The sequence below is a fragment of the Phascolarctos cinereus genome, unplaced genomic scaffold (genome assembly GCF_003287225.1).
Source record: "Phascolarctos cinereus isolate Bilbo 61053 unplaced genomic scaffold, phaCin_HiC Scaffold_2;HRSCAF=192, whole genome shotgun sequence".
In the NCBI taxonomy this organism is placed as follows: Eukaryota; Metazoa; Chordata; class Mammalia; order Diprotodontia; family Phascolarctidae; genus Phascolarctos; species Phascolarctos cinereus.
Genome location: NW_027555625.1, coordinates 218,886,678 through 218,906,176, shown reverse-complemented (window position 1 = coordinate 218,906,176; position 19,499 = coordinate 218,886,678). Strand labels below are relative to the sequence as shown.

General features: G+C 39.9%; 1 protein-coding gene across 1 annotated transcript in view; it reads left to right on the top strand.

The window, feature by feature from the left end:
• The window catches only part of PLB1 (phospholipase B1), a 201,375-nt gene that overhangs the window by 161,474 nt on the left and 20,402 nt on the right, over positions 1–19,499 (top strand). Inside the window, exons 53-55 of the mRNA XM_020983774.2 lie at positions 6,869–6,934; positions 15,797–15,885; positions 16,101–16,179. Coding sequence (XP_020839433.2) covers positions 6,869–6,934; positions 15,797–15,885; positions 16,101–16,179 — 234 coding nt within the window. The remainder of the gene's footprint in view (positions 1–6,868; positions 6,935–15,796; positions 15,886–16,100; positions 16,180–19,499) is intronic.

The following is a 19,499-nucleotide window of genomic DNA, read 5'->3' as shown; positions in this document are numbered from 1 at the left end:
ACTGAATGGAAAGAGTCCATACTGATGCCTTACGATATTCAATTCTACTCAACAAGCGTGCACACACACACACACACACACACACACACACACACATTTGGCAATGAGGTAAAGTGACTTGCCCAGGGTCACACACCTAGTAAGTGTCCAGTGTCTGACTCCAGGGCTGGTGCTCTATCTACTGCACAACCTAGCTGCCCCTCAACAAGCATATATTAAGTGCCTACTAATGGCAGATGCTGTTCTAAACCCTGGATGTAGAAAGACAAAAAAGAAGCAGTCCTTGTACCTTTGAGAGGATCTTGCTTCCTACCTGGGGTAGGAGAAGAACACTCATGTGGATCTCTCTACCTTCAATCTCTGGGCTGGTTAGTTCACCCAACCTACATTCAAACTGGCAAGTGTAGGGTTCTAAGAGAGGGTCAATCACTATGCTGCTACAGGGTTCCAGAGTTAACCCTGTTGTGGGGCAGATGTAGTCCTACTATTCACTACCATAGCTCCTGAGCCCCCACCAGCGTACTCCTCATTTACCCCAAATCAGTCACCATGATAGCATTAATTCTCAGATATAAAATATCTACTAAATGACAAGGTGGAAGAAGGAATAATCATGACATTTACTCATCAGAAGACAAAAGCAATCATAATTGAACATCATAGTTGCTTAATAGAAAGCTAAAACAAGAATAATCAAAACATCACAGTCTACCCATAAATCTGGGTCACACTTTTCCTTTAATATGGGTAATGTCTACAGGGAAGAATAGGTATACATTTATAGACTCATAATAAGGAAGCACATGAGTGAGGAAACCCATGCCTGAGGCAACTCACAACTCTAGACTGCAGGCCTTGATTTCCTTGGTCCCTTCAGGAATAATGTACACCACACAAAGAAGATTCTATGCTGGATGCTTTCCTTCTGGTCCTTACTACTTACCTGTAGAGCAAAGCCATTCTTCTTTTGCTCTTGAGCTGATGAAGCAGTGACATGCTCTTTTCACTCATAGACACCCTTAACAGGGCATGGAGAAAGTGGTATGTTATTGTACTGACAAACAGCTCCTTTCAGCCAGGGAACTTCTAGGCTCCTCAGGTAGCAAGTGATGCCACTTTATCCAATAGCTTCCAAGCCTCTTCTCACAGCAAAGCACAGCTCACAATAAAATAGACACAAAGCCTATCTTTCCCCCTTTATCTCCTCTTTTCAAGCCACAGAAGTGAGCAGAGGGCAACACAGGCACTCCTGAAAGGTTTCCCCACTTGTACTTTATAGGTGACACTCAAGAGAATAATAAGCTCCCGGTAGCTCTTTGCACAAGCAGGATTTAACTATTTTCCAGCAAGCTTCCTCCAGCATTCCCTCCAACCTATCTCTAGCCAATCAACAAAGCTATCCCTCTCTTCTAATCAGTAAGTCTGCGGCAAAGCAGCTGAAGAGCCAGCTGTTTCCAGCCTTCTATGCTGCCACCTCATCGTGACTCCTCACCTGTTCAGTTTACTCTCTTGCTTCTTCTTCTGTTTATCTCTTCCTGTAGCTTCTTCTCTGGCATCTTTACAGCTTCTAATGCCTCAAATCAGAGCCTCCTGGTCATCAGTGACTCATACCTTATCAGGTAAAATTCATAAGCGTTTCTGTTAAGTATGAATCCACCAGTCCTTATAAAATCTTCCCAACATTCTTGGACAGTTATTTGATTTATAATTTTGTCTGTTGTAACTTTTAAAAGTCTGAAAAACAGTACAATGTAGATGAACTAATGGGTCACAATGACCTGAAACCACTTAACTCTAGTCATTACCCTACCTTCAAAGAGGTTCTCTACATACATTCCTCTAAGGCAGGGCTTCTTACACTTTTTCCACTGCATTTTGGAGCATTCATTGGCATTGTGTGGCCTGAGGGCATGCACAGTGCAAAGTGCACATGCTGTGTGTTCAGAACCAAGGCTGCAGGGAAGTTGTGTGATGCAACACATGCAAGCACAGCCAGAAACGCCTTGTGTTCACTGCACGTTTGATTTTGAATTAATTTTTGGCTATTGTGCATTCAGAAACCTTCTACTGTTGCCTTATTTTTTTTTTGATCCCCTATGGGGTCACAACCCACAGTTTAAGAAGTGCTGAATTCTAAGGGGAAGTTCTCCAGCTGCTTCATAGAGCAGTCGGTGTCTCCTCGATGTTTACCTGAGAGGCTGTTTCTTCACAATGGATTTTATCAATTTTCCTTGTATAAAATGTTCTTTCATCGCCATTTTCAGCCACCAAACTGTTCACATACAAAAGGGCAGGACCTTACACACAGATAGTAAATATACAACATGTGCAAAATTATATATAATATATGCAAAATATATAACATATGCAAATATATGTTAAAATAGATAATACATGTAGATATATATAAAAACAATATATATATGTGAAATATAATAAATGTGACAATAATATATGTGAAATATATAAACTATATAATATGGAGATATATGATATGTGTAATATATAATACATGTGAAATATATTAATATATAGATTGGGGCAGCTAAGTGGTCCAGTGAATAGAGCACTGGGCCTAGAGTCAGGAAGACGCAAGTTCAAATTTGACCTTAGATACTTAGTAGCTATGTGACCCTGGGCAAGTCATTTAACCCTGTTTGCCTCTGTTTCCTCATCTGTAAAAATGAGCTGGAGAAGGAAAATGCAAACCACTCCAATATATTTGCCAAGAAACCCCCAAATTGGGTCAGACACAATTGAAACAACTCAACAACAACATACAAAATAAATACAAAGTCATTTGGGGAGAGAGAGCACTAAGAATTGGTAGAATCAGGAAGGGCCTTGTATAAGAAGTGGCATTGGAACTGAGTCGTAGAGGGAATAAGGGATTCCAAGAAGGAGCATTAAGGAGAGAGAGTATTCCAGGCATGGGGAACAGCCTATAAAAATGCACAGAAAGGAATGATGGCATGTTGTGTCTAGCAAATAACAATTGGGCCAATAGGAAAGGATATCTACTTTATGCCTCTGCCATTCCAATGTTCAGAAAGAGTCCCTCTCTCCTGGTGCTCCTACCAAGAGAACCAGGCCATCAGAGTCAGCCTGATGTAGTGGAGAGAGACAACTGACTTCAGCATCAGAAAAGTGGGAATACAGATCTTTGCCCTGACACATGCCTGGTTACTGACTCCGGGCAATCCTGTGACCATAATGGAGAACAGATGCTGACTCACATTGGTAGAAAGAAAGCTTCTTCATGGGAATCTCTATGCCAATGAAATTACAGGTCTGGGATTTTAAAACTGTACTATGTTTCAGGCCCAGTCTGAGTTACATAGGCTTTTTCAATAGAGGCCAGGAAGCCCACCTTCCCTGGATGACATTGTTCCTATGGAAAAAGGTGTTTGAAGTTCCTAACAATTGACTTATAAATGACAGTAGAATGTAAACTTTTAAAAAAATTTTATTAATTTATTTTGATTTATCAACAATCACTTCCATATGCTTTTGAGTTTAAAATATTTCTCCCCCTTCCTCCCCCCCACCCTCCCCAAGATGGCACACAATCTGATATAGGCTTTACATTTACATACCCATGAAACATATTTTCACATTAGTGAAGTTGTAAGTAAAAATTAAAACCAATAGGAGGAACCATCAGAAAGAAGAAACAAAACTTAACAGAAGGTAAAAATAAGTGATAGCGATTCGACTTCCATAGTTCTTTCTTTGGATGTGGACAGCATTTTCCATCCCGAGGCCTCTGGAGATGTCTTAGATCCTTGTAATGCTGCGAAGGGTTCAGTTTAACAATATTAGTCATAGAATGTAAACTTCTTGAGGGCAGGAACTGTTTTGGTTTTGGAAGTGGGGAAAAGGGTTGTCTTTGTATATCCAGTGCCTAGTCCCCTACCTTACACGTGGTGGGTGCTTACTGAATGTTTGTTGAATTGAATTATAAGATTTGACTTGCATGTCCCACTGGCAAGTTGGGGGCTGCCTGCCTGTATTTATCTTAATGGAAAGAGACAACTCCGAAGGGAGAGAGGGCAGGCGTATAGTCATTCTCAAGACATAGTCTGAAAGAAGTAACTAGTATGTGGCTGGTCACAAAGAGCAGTCACATTAGTAGTCATTGTTTGTAAAAAGCCTGTGTGGGAGCTTGATAATAATACTAATTACCCTTGATGTTTTAGTTTTCCAAAGCTTTTAGTGTTTCAAAGCCCTTTCATATTTATAAATTCAATTCAATAAACACTAATTGATCACCTAGTAGGTATAAGGTGTTCTACAAATTCTGTCATTACCATTTACCCAAGATGACTGGAGTTTAGTTAGACACTACAAGTCCTTGGTGATTGGTGGGAAGATATAAAATAGATTAGATAACCTCTGAGGTCCTTTCCAGCTATGAGATGCTGCAATTCTAATAATTCCAGACTCTCCCTGTAGCATCTGCAAATGTACATGTTCTTACCAGGAGAATATTAGCTCCTGGAGGGCAGGGAATGTTCTTATCAACCAAAAAGCATTTATGTGCAGCACCCCCTCTATAGTCATCCCTCAACTCACAATTTAGAACCCTAGAGAGACAACTATTCTTAGGGTTCAAGTGCACACTGCCAGAAATTATGCTCCTTGACAATAGTTCTTCTCATGGGTGACTGTCTCTGTATCCCTTCTGTCTCCAATGTTTATGTCTGTTCCCCACTGGACACAATATCTGCAATGTTGCTTCCTGGCCCAGGAACTCCCCTTCAAAGTTACATGGCCTGGAGAAATTCCCTTTCACATCCCTCCCCCTTCCACAAGCAATTCCCAGCTTGCAATCTCTCCCACTCTCAAATTGCTGAAATTCATCCAGGTCTTAGCTATTTGAAATCCCCAAAGGCATGACTAATTTGTTTGCTCAATCAACTTGTTCCCTTCTTAACTCAATCAGAGCCGTGTTCATACCTCATAAAGGGATCTGAGGGTGTTACAATTTGTTAATACCTTAAAACCTTACGGTGTGTGACTCTATTCTGTTACTACACCAATGGAGGGGAGAGGTTAAGGGAAGGTAAAAATTACACCAACCTCCCTTACATACGAATCACCTACTATGAGACAGGCATTGTTTTAGGTTCTAGGGATTAAATGGTACCTTTCCTCAAGAAACTTGCCTTTTAAAGCAACATGCAATAAATAAGGAGACACAAAATATGTATAAAGTAGTTTCAGAGGGAACAGGGAAGGCCCCAGCAGCTGGAGAGATCAAGAGAAGGCCTCACAGGGAGGTGGAATATATAGTAAGTACTTATTAAATCCTTGTTGAATGAACAGTGAATGAAGAAAAGGGTAGATTATTTTGTACAGACACCTAACTCCTTGACCATAATGTGTCAGTAACTCTGGGGAGTAATGGAAGGAGCCCTGGATTTGGTGTCAGAGGACCTGGGTTCAAATGACAAGTATATAATCACCTAAGTACCTGTAAAATAAAGAGACTGGATGAAGTGCCCTCTAAATACCTTATGGCACCAAATATATGACCCTATGTTCTAAGTCTCTGAAGATATCCATTTGACTCTATTGCTTGTGTTAGCAAAGTGTGACTAGTGACCAAGGAATACCAGCAGAGTGTATTAAACTCTAATCCTAGTTCCTTAGCATTTATCAGAAACACTCCAATGCTGCCACCGGTAGGTGTGAACTTAGTCCAAACCAATTGGAGGGAATGGGCTCAATTCCTTAAGTAAGCAGTATTTCATTCCCTGGCCCATTCAACTCAGATCTCAGATTTGGTTTTTGTCTTCCCTTTGCAGACCCTTGCTACTGGGGAGCCCTCTGATCCCACACTTGTCTCCTCAATCCCTTGGTTCCTGGTTCTAGCAGGCCCTAGGAAGTGTTGGAAGAGTGGAGAAAAAAGAAGATGGAACCCTCTGTGTAGATATACCAGGATGGGGTTAGGGATATAAAGGCATCAGGCCTAGTTTCAGGAAACAAGCTAGCCCTAGCACCTACAAAAAAGCAGCATACCTAACGCCCTTTTCTGAGGTAACAGCTACTACTTGGCATACTTTCTTGCCAGGTCCTGCCCACTGGACAGCAGGTTGATATCTGTTCACTCTCTTTTTTATCTCCCGCCCCACCTCACTATATGCATAAATGCTCCCTCTCTCTCTGATTAATCCTAGAGTAAGTAAAGGTGGGGAAGCTGGGCCATCTCCAGTTGTCCTGATCTATTGGCTGGGCCATTGGACCCAGAAGCTCCAGAGGAGAAAGTGAGGCTGGTGACTTTGCACAGTCCTCCCTCATTTAAATCCAACTCACTTGCATATCATGGCATCACTTCCCTGAAATCATGATCCTCTTCAAGAATGAAGGAGAAACCACAACCGTGCACAAAGGTGGTGAAAAGGGTGCCTAGGTCTTGTTTACACTTTGTGCTTGTGGAGGATAAAGCAGACAGCCTTCTCCTACCCTTTTGGAAGCTGTTTTCTCTTTTTTCCATCAAATTCACTGCTAGCTCCCACAGATCTACAGCCTTCTTCTGTGCTTACCTGATCATCTGTACATCTGACACCTCTTGCCCCCAAGGGCAGTGGGACAGTTACTGAATCAACCAAAAAATATTTATTTGAAATTTTTATTTATTGAATATAATATTTATTGAACATATACACTGTGCCCAGGACTTCTGAATTCAAACCTAATGAGAACTTGCTATCTTCTTTCTAAAACCGAAGTCATGCATTCCTTTGAATTGCCCTGCATCAAAGAGCATTGAGTCCAAACATCTTAGAGAACTTGGGCCTTTCTCTTTTCTTTCTCACAGAGAATGAACATTTAACAGGTGACCTCTCCATCTCTTTTCCTGTAGGAGGCCCACTCAGTGAAAAATTACGTAGAGTCCCTCCAACAAGCACTGGACATCTTCTACAAAGAGGTAAAAGCTGCTGTTTGTTTCCTGTAAGCCCATTTATTTTATTTTATGCATTTAAAAACATTCTTCTTAGAAAGGAACCATAGGCTTTATCAGTTTGCCAAAGGAGTCCACGACCTGACATGAGGAAGTTAAAAGTCCCTGCCCTAAGGCAAGAGGGCCCAGTTATAACAAAGGGTACCTGCGTGTCTCTGTACATAGTAAGCTATGCTCCCATGAGTATTCCCTCACATCATTGAGGAGCTATATGATAGGAAGAGAGAATGCAATGGTCATGTGGTAAAGGTGAAGGATAGCAGGCTGATGGCCAGTGGCTCCACTGGTTCTTTCACAGTGCCAGGGTGAAGTGAGGAAGGCCTCCAGCATATTAAGTGGACCCTCCTTTTTCTCTTCCTTGACCTCCCCACAGCAAACTGCTAGAAGGAAGTAGACAATAATCACCCAAGATGGACAAGCTTGAATGGTTTGCAAATTGCATCATTGGAGGGAACTTCCAAGTCTAGGAGACTGCAAATCCATTTGTGTGTTTGCATTTGTCTTATTACTTGGTAATTTGGATGCAAAAGTGAATATAGGCGATGACATCAAAAAGTATTCTGGGAAATAATGGATCAGGGTCAAGAAACAAAGGAAGCCAAATGCTCGTATTTAATGGATACTTGCTTCAAGAAAAGAATGCCCCCCAAAAAAAAAGGAAAAAAAAGAAATTAACTATATCTTAACATACAGGAAATGACTGGTTACCATTCTAGAAGTTATTTCCAAATCAGCTACCTGTGTACAATCAAGCCATCAATTTGTTAGAGCAAAAATGAAAAGCAAAATCAAAGTAAAGGAAAGTATGTAGTTGAGAAGATGTTGAAACAGCTTTGATCTGGCCTATTCAAATAAGCTATTGCTGCCAAAAATTAGGAAATAGATTAAAAAAAAAAACAGATACGGAGCCAGCATGTTAGTTGATTCAGAAGAAAGAACACTTTTGGTTTGATGTTTGGCTTTGAAGAAAGCACCAACTCAAGAGTCAGAGGTCCTGGGTCAAATCTCACCTCTGACACCTAGCACCTGTGTGACCTTGAACAATTCACTTCAACATTCTGGTCTCAGTTTCCTCATGAAGAGCAGGTTAGACTTGATGGCTTCTGAGATCCCTTCTAGCTCCAGATCCACGATCAATGTAGACCACCACCATTTCCTGAGGAAGTTTAATTGATATAAAGCAAGCACCACAATAAGAATATAAAAGTCCCCAAATCACCTCAGGCAACAAATAATTTTTCTCCTCCAAGTGGAGAGATGTGACAGCAAAGGGCAACACCAATTTGGAGTATAGGGATTGCTACCAAGAGGGATGATTGAAAGAACATTAAAAACTGCCTACTCACAGACCTTCTAAAAAATCTTTATAAATTCCTTTGGTGAATGATTTCCTTTTGTAGAAACAATAATAGTATCTTTAATGAAATCATAACAATGAATAGTCAGGTTTTCTTAAATGATAATCTCTAGGAGACTACCTCTTTACAAATGATGAAAGATATAGAGGATACAAGATCCCACTTATTGTGCTTATTAAGTTCATTGACTGCAAAAATGCATTTGATTTGGCTGACCAAAATTTCACCTTAAAGGTTCTCCTCCAAAAGGCTATCTTCCACTAATGTGTTAGTATCATAGAGGATTCCTTGAAATATGTAACAGAGACCACTTTGTTCAACAATCCACTATTATTAATTACAAATCAGGCATAAAACAAGGAGACACATGCTCATGTAAAGTGTTTGCCACTCTCCTGGCAAAAGTCCAGCATGAAATACAAATTTAATTTTCCTATTTGTAATATTGATTGTATCAAATCCTAAAATGTTTCAGTCTTCTCAATAATTTCTAGAGGAAATATCTGAAAGGGTTCATCCTAGCCATTCACATGGGAAAAATAAAGTGGATGCTCATTGTCTGGACTTTGACATACAGTTGGATGGACAACCAATAGAACTAGTCCTTCAGTATGTGTATCTTGGAAAAACCCTGCAGGTGGACAATGAGCCTTTGTAGGGTAGGAAGATGACAGGTTAGATTACAAATGGGAAATTGTGCAGTCCTTTTGACAACATTGAGCTAATTCCTGAAACAAAAACCCATCTTTGTCAATATCCATATTCTTTCCATGACACTAGATGGCTGCAAATCATGGAATATAACAGTCTCTGAAGAATCAGAATTGTAAGAATGATAAAGGGAATGGGTGGCTAGTGGCCATAAACTGGTTGTAATGTATTACCCACAATGATTTGCACAAGGAGAGGTGTTAAAGAGATCTAGAACAGGGAAGGATGACAAATGGACAGATGACTAGGGCTGGCTACACTGGACCTCTATAGAGGAAAGCCTTCCTTCAGCCCATCAAGAATCCCTACAGAGGACTTATGGAAAGACATGAAAGACAAAAGTTGTGTGAGGTAAGAAAGCATAGCTGAGTTGAGGTCTGTGATACTGGAAGGAGTGGCTACATAGGAGAGATTCTTCTTTTTGTATTCCATGCTGTACATTTGCCAGGACAGTAACAAACACCTTTCACGAGCATGCTTCTCTTTGTTTTACGCCTGACTCGTTATTGATAATCAGCGGATTGTTGAACAAAGTAATCTCTGTTTTAGCAATTCACTGTTGCTGCTGCTGCTACAAGATTTGATATATCTGTAGTCATATCTCATAACCTGACCTGGACCACTCCTCCAAAAGCACCCTAGACTAGGCTTAAATAACATACTAATCCAAGCTACCAGACACCTCCATACAAAAAGCATGAGCTCAGGGCCATGAAATATGAAGAACAGTGATTTGACAGGGAGCATTGGGAAGACTAGGGGGAGCATAGCAAATGACAGATGACTGGAATGAAAGAGGGATGGACAGAGAGATAATAGAACAAATATTTATTAACTACTATGCTAAACATTGGGAGAAGATACAAAATTTAGGTAAAACATATCCCTGCCCTCAAGGAGCTGCAGGGAAATAAGGCATCAATGCAGATAACTGTAATGCACAATATATGATAAATGCACTGAGACCCAAAACAAAGTGCTATGTGAGCTTTGAGGGGAAGATTGTTGCTTATGAGGAAGATTTCCTGATAAAGATTCCAAGAGGTAATCACTAATACCTTAGAGTGAAGTAGCTTCTTTGGGGGTAGAAACTTCTTACTCATTTTTTTTTGGCTAGGCAATTGAGGTCAAGTGATTTGCCCAGAGTCACCCAGCTAGTGAGTGCTATGTGTCTGAGGCCGAATTTGAACTCAGGTCCTCCTGACTCCAGGGCTGGTGCTCTATCCACTGCCCCTGTCTTACTCATCTTTGCGTCCACTGAGAGAACTAGGACAATGACTCACATAGTACGCATTTAGTGCTATTTTTATTGGTTTGGAGGAGAAGAAGAAAGAGATCAATAGGCAAAGAGGAAAAGGGAGGGCACTTCATGCATCAGGCATAGCACAGGCAAAGGCAGAGAAGAGTTCCACACACAGCTCACATTACAGACTATAAAAGAAGGACTATGGAGATGCAGTTAGTTTCACACATGTTCAGAGTAATAGATACCAAAAGGTATAGTACAAAGCCAGTAGAGCCCACAAGGAAGAGCTCACTCACTGAAATTAAGAGAGGAGTTGGGTAGAAGATACTCAGAAAGCACTTTGTGCCATGACTAAGACACTAAGAAGTAAGGAAATTTAGACAGAATGACCTAATATTATGAGTAATTCAATTTCAGTGATGATGATGATGATAATGATGATGATGATGATGATGATGATATATGAACATAAGCAATTTTATAAGAGTAAAACTAATAAGCGTTCAACTATTCTAAATAGTCACTCCAAATTATCTTCCATTCTTTAAAAGTGTTGGTACATGCATATGTTGCACGTGATTGTTAAGTTATTTCCTTGGAATTTATCCTCAAAAATCATTATCAACTTAAAGAACATAAATAGTTTTACAACTCTTGTTACCCATTGCTAGGTTATCCTCCAGAAAGACTCATTTTTCCCCTTTTTTTCTTTTATTAATTTATTTTTAGTTTTCAACATTCACTTCCATAAGCTTTTGAGTTTTAAATTTTCTCCCCCTGTCTCCCTGCCTCCCTCCCCAAGATGGCATGCAATCTGACATAGGCTCTACGTATACATTCCTATTAAATGTGTATTCACCTTAGTCATGTTGTAAAAAAGAATTAGAACTAGAAGGAAGAAGAAACAAAACAAAACAGAAGAGGAAAAAAAGAGCAAATAGTATACTTCATTCTGCATTCCAACTCCATAGTTCTTTCTCTAGATGTGGATAGCATTTTACAGCATGAGACTTGGAGATATCTTAGATCCTAGCATTGCTGAAAAGAGCTAAGTCTATCGAAGTTAGTCATCACACAATGTGGCTGTTACTGTGTACAATGTTCTCCTGGTTCTGCTCACTTCACCTGCCAACAATCCATACAAGTCAGAAAGACTCAATTTTTAATGCTACCAAAAAAGTATCTCTTCCACATGGTCCCACCAATTTTACATTTCACCATTTTAATTTCGTTTTACTATAAAAGAAATATGAGATGGGCAGATCTAGAGAAATCTCCATCCCAAATGTTGAAATGGACTATTGGTGCCCGATCTGTGATAGAGCCTTCTGAGATCACATTGGTCTGATCAGCCACAGTCAAACACACAGTACCTTGACCTCAACATCATGATGTCATTTGATCTTCTTCGAGTACAAAGGATACACTGTTAACATCTACTGTAATAGGTAGATGCAATATCTTAAAACTCCCAATATGTGCATTTTTTTTTTATTGCAAGAGAAATTGCATTTTTTCCAGTGTACTGATTGACTGTCATTATTCCCTGGTATGTAACTTGTCTCTTCATCTATTTTGACTTCTTACTGCCTCCATAGAATTAAACGTCAATCCACCTCATGTAGTCAGAGTCTTGAGTCCCCATAAAATAGTTGATCCCTTTTGTTTATGCTCCACTCTTTTAATGCCAATCTTTCATCCCCTCAACACATATACATCTGAACCCTGGAGTCCCCCCAACCCAGTAGAATGTAAGCTCCCTGAGAGGCATTATTGTTTCATTCTTTGTCTTGTATCCCTGGTGCCTAGCACAGTACCTGGCACATAGAAGGTACTTAATAAAGTTGAATTGAATCCTAACTACTAATTCCCTATTTGCACATGGAACCTCTCCTCAACTTTGGTAGAGATGTTTTTCATAGAAGGAGAATATTTACTGCCCTAGTATCTACTGATCTAAATAGTTCCCTGACCATCCTAGGCTCAAGGGATATGATGAAACAATTCAAAGAAATAATCCCACTCTTCCACTGTGACTCATTTGTTTTGAGTGAACTAGTTACTTTTTACGTGGGAAAAAAACCTATGAGTCAGCTACAAATCCCTAAAATCAGCTTTATGGGCCTACAAGGGACCTAATTTTGTCAGCTGATTTGCCATGAACTTCAAGGCTTGAAACCCAGTTTTCCAAATTAAATGGCTGGGCTCAGTGACCTACTTCAAGGACCCCCTGCAGAAGAGCCCCACATACAAGGCTAGTCTTGGCCCTTGTCAAGTAGGTGGTGATTATCTTCTGGTCCTTTCCATCTCCAGTTTCAGCATCCTTCAACTTGAACTGTTCTTTCTCCTAGACAGTGCCCCAACTCTGGACCTATCTTTCCACCCTATTTAAATTGACCAGTCATATACCAGTCATTCAACACAGGGCTGTACTAAAATAGAGAGCTAATAAAACAATTCAAAATAAAGGACACAAACTCTTGAGACCTAGCATAATAAGGGTTGTTTGCATATGTGAATTATGAGCTCAGAAATCTACCCTCTAATAGGAAAATGTTAATCATCAATGATGACAGAAGATATGGGTGAGGTGGAAAGGGAGATGTTTCCAGGCATCCATCACATCATTATGTATGCCTGTATAGTTGGCCTTGCGTACATTCCAGTTAATAGTCATCCTTCTAAATCCATTTCAACTGTAATCAAATGCCACCCCAACCACCACCTCCATCTTAGTGGATTCCTAAGGAATAGAACAGAGCATGAAACTTGTGCCCTCCTGTCTTTCTTCTAGCCTGCTTATCACATTGGCCCAGCCAACACTGCTTTAAGCTGCTCCTTAGAAAAGCTCACTGCTGGGGGCAGCTAGATGGTGCAGTGGATAGAGCACTGGCCCTGAATTCAGGAGGACCTGAGTTCAAATCCAGCCTCAGACACATAACACTTCCTAATTGTGTGACCCTTGGCAAGTCATTTAACCCTGCTGCCTAGCCAAAAAGAAAAGCTCACTGTTTTTTTTCTACAGAAAGCACCTTCTTGTTATTTTCATGTAATTTCTAAATCAGATATGTAGGCCCATCTCATTTTTAGAATATGTGACTTTTTTCCAGCTGAATTTTCCATGTCCAGCAGAAAACAGTGATGATATTCTTACTTTATTTGCCAAGATTAATTTGAGAAGGTGCTTTTGAAGTCATGGACAGTGAGCTAGCTACAATTCCACAGGTCAGTAGAGGATAGTTGAGGGATTTTTGCCTTGTTTTAATAGGAAAACCAACACCCCTAAAAACAAGTCATCCAAATTATTTTATTTAATGAAACAACAATCTTGCATATTCTATCTATTTTCCTCAACAGAAAACCATGACACCATGGAAAAAGGACTGATTCTGGAATCAGAGGGATCTGGGTTCAGATCCTGTGTCTGACACAACCTATGTGACCTTAGGCAAATCACTTAACCTCCATAGACTTCAGTATCTTCATCTGTAAATTGAGGGGGTTGCTGGTCAGGAGAGTGATTATAATCCCAGCTACTGGAAGGCCGAGGCTAGAGGCTTGCCTGTACATTCAGGAGTTATGAGCTATGGTGGGCTAAGCTAGTTTGGTGTCTGCACTCATTCTGTTACCAACATGGTAAACCCCTTGGAGTTGGGGTCCACCAAGCTGCCTAAGGAGGGACAAATCACCCCAAGTTAGAAATAGAACAGATCAAAGTTCCTCAATAGTGGGATTGGGCTTGTAAGTGGCCACTGTACTTTCAGACTGGGCAAGATAAGGAAAATCAGTCTCAAAAACAAATTAAATTAAATTTTTAGAAGTGAGGAGATTGGACTAAAGTAAAGAGCTTCTGAGGTCCCTTCAAACTCTAGCCCTGTGATCCCATGATTCTCTGTATGGTCAGCATGTTGAAATGGATGGAAGGCTGGACTTGAGGTCAAGAAGATCTAGGTTCAAATCCTCCCTCTGACACTTAACTGTATGATAATGGTCAAGTCACTTAACCATGAGCTTTCATTTTCTCATCTATAAATTATCAACAACAACAATAATAATATCTGTAGTATCTACCTCATTAGGTTGCTGTGAGGCTCAAATTTTTAAAATGCATGAGAAACATTTGGCCAATGTGAAAGCAAGATCTGTGTGTCAGCTAGCACAAAATTAGTTATGGATTTTTTTGGTGTGTTTTAACTATTTAGTCATAGAAGGGGATTTTAAAAATACTTCCTTCAGCCAAATCAACATGAACTATTTAAAATATTGGGTTTTGCAAGTGACTCAATCTTCACCTCCCTCTTCCTTTTTAAAAGTTACATGAATATGTTATTTCAAATATTATATGAATAGAAATAGACTCAATGTTAGGTAGTGAAAATAGTCCTGGATCCAGAGTCAGAAGACTGCTTTGAGTCCGACTCTGCCATTTCCCAATCCATTGATCAGCAAGCTTTTACTAAATATCTACTGTGTCCCAAATGGTGTGGGAAGCATACGAGAGTCAAAGACAGAAAGGACAAAAGTCCTTTGCCTTAAAGAGCTTATGTTATGTTAGGGGGACAACATATTACACATGAGCAAATACTGGATATGGGTGAAATAAATCCACAGTGATAGTGGAGGGGCATGAACAACTATGGGAAAAGCCCCTGGAAGAAGATAGAATTTGAAGGAATCTAGAGGTTCCAAGAGACAGAAACTCAAAGGTAAGAGATGGAATGCTGCAATCAGCCTTGCAAAGATAGACTGTAGTCATACGGGGAAGGGCTTCAAATGATCAACACAGAAGCTTGTATTTTAACCTAAAGACAATGAGGAAACATTTAAATTTCTTAAGCAGAAGGTAACACGGTAAGAACTGTGTTAGAAGACTATCTTGGAAGGTGTGGGAGGTGGATGAGTTATGGAAGAGACTAGCCATGTGATTGTGGGTAAATTATGGAAATACTGTGAATCTTGGTTCCCTTATCTAGAAAGTAGGGATAATGCTAATTGTACTGCCTGCCTCACTAGGGTGTTATAAGAAAAATACCTTGTATATTATAAAATACTATGTAAATGTGAGCTATTATTATTATTAGACTTTATTTCATGAATAGTTGTGTCTTTATACAGAGGGGTGTTTTGCTGCTATTGAAAAATAACTATTTAATAATCTCATTTAAAATGTTTTAAATCAGTATTTTCATTTTCTTTGAAAAATTAATTTTTTTAAAACCAAACATCCCTATAGTCGCTATTCTGCCTCCCATTAAAATTAAAAAGAGCACCTAACTTGGAGTCCAGCAACCCTTTTGGCAGGAACTAACTTTGTGACTTTGAGCCTTAGTTTCTTCATCTGTAACATGAAGGGTTTTACTAAATGACCTCTAAGATTCCTTCAGCTCTAAATCTGATTCCATGATCTCCAAGGTCCTTTTCAGTTCTCAAATTCTGTGATTCCATAAGATTCTTTCCCCATTCCTCTTGCTATTCTTGGAGAATCAACAAAGTCCATTCTTGTACCTCCTACAGCTGCCTCGAACCTTCATTAACGTGGTACAAATTATGGAGCTGGTTGGTCTACGTCAGATAAAAGGGGAAAAATGTGAAGTGACGACTGAGTAAGTGGCCAAATATACCTTCAGCAAGTCCCTAAACTAGTAGAATTCAGGGGAAAGTGAGACCAGAAACCACCTGGGGAGGAATGTGGTAGAAATCAGCACTTTTTCATGGTGGAGATGTCAGCCTGTTAAGTGAGACTGAGCCAGGCTGGGGACCAGCTAACCTGGACTTGGGTTTGGTGGAACTCTTTATCTCAAGGCTTCTTACTCCACAGATTCGTTTGCCCTTGCTTTGGATATTCCCTGGATGATTCTGAATTGCAAGAAATGCAGAACATTAATAGACAATTCCAGGTAAGCTTCCAAACTTTTCTTTCATTGTTTTTTCCCTTTTCCCTGTCCCAGGAATGAGTAGTTCCTTAATCATATAAGAAAGACCCAAGTTATCTGTCCAAGAAATGTTTTTGAGAGCAGGCCCATTCTCAAGGCAGCATGAAAGGATAAGTGCTGGGTCTGCAGTCAGGGAACTCGGTGAGAATTCTAGGACAGCTCTTTGCTAGTCCTGTGAGATTCTGAGCAAGTGACTTAGCCTCTCTGGGTCTCTTTCCCATCTAATGTAAAGTGAAGAGGTTGGACTAGAACAGGGATAGGGAACCTGAGGCCTTGAGGCCCCATGTGGCCCTCTAGGTCCTCTGAGTATGGCCCTTTGACTGAATCCAAACTTCACAGAATAAATCCCCTTAATAAAAGGATTTGTTCTTAAAACTTGGACTCAGTCAAAAGGCCACATCCAAGGATGTAGAAGGCCACATGTGACCTCGAGGCTTCAGGTTCCCCACCCCTGAACTAGAAGATCTCCAAGGTTCTTTTCAGCTCTGAAACTTTGATTCTAGCAAAGGTGAGGACTGGCCAATGATACTACACGTATGTCCCTACACCCATCAGGTGAAACCTGGTTGAAGTGGCAGATTTAAAAGGTAATCATACTCCCCTTTTCAATCGTTGCTCTCCCGACCTAAATAATTAATTAATTGAAGATCTTCCTAGGTACTTGGTATATAATTTGTATATGTTGCAAAGGAAAGTAGCAGGGTACAGTGAAGGGAGCCTGCCTCTGAGTTAGGAACCCCTGGTTCAGGCCCCACCTTTGACAGATACATACATACTGGCAGTGAACTCTCCAGGGCTTCCTCCCGGAGGAACAGCAGTTGCTACTATGCATCAGCAGAGGGAGTTTCCTCCCTGGGGAGTAGTTACCTACACCAATGGATCGCATGTCTGGAACAAATATATGTGTATGTATGTATGTGTTAATTGTTAATTATGTTATAATTAGATACTATATTAGTAATTAAATATAATATATCTATGTTGACATAATATGTGCATATATAACATTATTATTACATATACATATGTATTCATATGCTTATCTGTTTACATGTTTTTTCTCCAGTGGAATATAAGCTCCTTTGAGGGCAAAGACTTTTTTCATATTTATCTTTGTAAACCCAGCATTTAAAGTGTTGAACTCGGAGACAGGAAGATTTGAGTTCAAATGCTGCCTCAGATACTTACCAACTGTGTGACGCTGGGAAAGTCACTTAACCTCTCTCAGGCTCAGGTTCCTCATCTGTAAAATGGGGATAATAATAAGAACCTACCTCACAAAGATTTTGTGAAGATCAAATGACACAATACAGATGCCCAACAGGCCGCTGCCAAGTATGGCCAGAATGAGATTAAAATGTAATTGGGAAATATTTAACAAAGTGAATGAAAATATAATTAAACATAGATAATGTTACTATGTCAATATGTAGCCCACAGGGATCTTTATATATGGTTTAGTGGGCCCTGTTTCATCTGAGTTGGACACCACTGATGTAACGTATAGAGAGAATTTTGCAAACCTTAAACACTATTTAAATGTTAGCCTTTATGATGAAGATGGCTATGGAATGGATGGAATGGATGGAAAGAGAAGACACAAAGATGTCATGGAAAGATACATATAGCCTGAAAAGTGTGCAGGGGAAATGGTAGAGGTAGCCAGCCTATCTCTATCTCTCACTCCCTTTTCTTGTTTATTGACTTAATAGAAGTCTCAGGTACTTGGGGCACCAGTGCCTGCCTATAGCTCCAGCCCAGACTTACTCCCCTCCAAGCATAGAGGCCAATAATGGTCCTGATGGAGTGAATAACATTATTTACCAGCATAAACCCAGGATGATACACTAGTTAAATCTCTATCTCAGCACCCCCTACCCCATGGTTCACTCTCACTCACAGACGTAGGCAAGAAATAGATATTTATGATACTGCTAGTCCCTGGGCTTTTTTTTTTAAATTTTTATTTATTATTTTGAACTTACCAAATATTAGCAAAGGCCAACATTTCAGTATATCAGTAGAAAAGTGTATTTGAAACCATGAACTTCTATGATGTACAGTTTTAAAATTTTACATTAACTTTAACATGCTAGAACAAATCCTGCCTTGGTTGTCTATGCCCCCTTCTAAACTTCCTTCTGCTCTTTTGTGCATTTTATTTTATTTTAATTTTTAGGCAATTGGGGTTAAGTGACTTGCCCAGGGTCACACAGCTAGTAAGTATCCAGTGTTTGGTCTGAGGCCAGATTTGAACTCAGGTCTTCCTGACTTCAGGGCTGGTGCCCTAACTGCTGCACCACCTAGCTGCCCCCACTTTTGTGTATTTTAAAGTGTTTCCTTGATGTACTTTTCTTACATCACTCTTACTATCCCACAACTCCCCTCCTTTCAAATAAAAGATCTCTTGTGACCAATAAATATGAAACAAAATAAAAAATCAATAAATTGACTATGTCTATAAATATACGTCTTTTACTACACCTCTAGTCCATCACCTCTCTGTGAAGATATTGGATGGGGGGACGGCGGAATGTTTCATCCCTAAAATGTCTTTCAAAGTTGTTTTCTTTTACATTATTGTGATCATCATGTAAATTGTTTCCCCAGTTCTGCTCACTTCACTCCATGAATTCATTGAAGTCTTCTAAGGTTGCTTTGAATCTGTTAGATTCATTTTTTTTTGTGTGAGGCAATTGGGGTTAAGTGACTTGCCCAGAGTCACACAGCTAGTGAGTGTTACGTGTCTGAGGCCGCATTTGAACTCAGGTCCTCCTGGCTCCAGGGCCAGTGTTCTGTTCACTGCGCCACCTTGCTGCCCCTAGATTCATTATTTCTAACAGTGAATAACAACAACTGCAACGATAAGAGACAGCATTTACATAGCACTTTAAGGTTTACAAAGCAATTTACATATGTTATTTTATTTTGTCCTCAAAACCACTTTCTAAGGCAGATGCCATTGTTATCTCCATTTTACAGATGAGATTGACAGAGGTTAAATGACTTGCTCACAGTCACAGCTAGTAAACCATCTGAGACAGGATTTAAATTTGTTCAGGCACTCTTCAATTGATGAATACGCCCACCCCAGTTCCAATTATTTGCTGCAGTACAGCGTACACTACCATGAATATTTGTGTGCATTTTCCCTCTCTTTTTTGACATCTTTGAATATATGCCTAGCAGTGGCATTGCTTGATCAAAGAGTATGTATGTTTTAGGGGTATAGCTACAACTTAAGCAGCATTTGAACTCAGATCTTTCTGTCTCCAAGTTCAGTA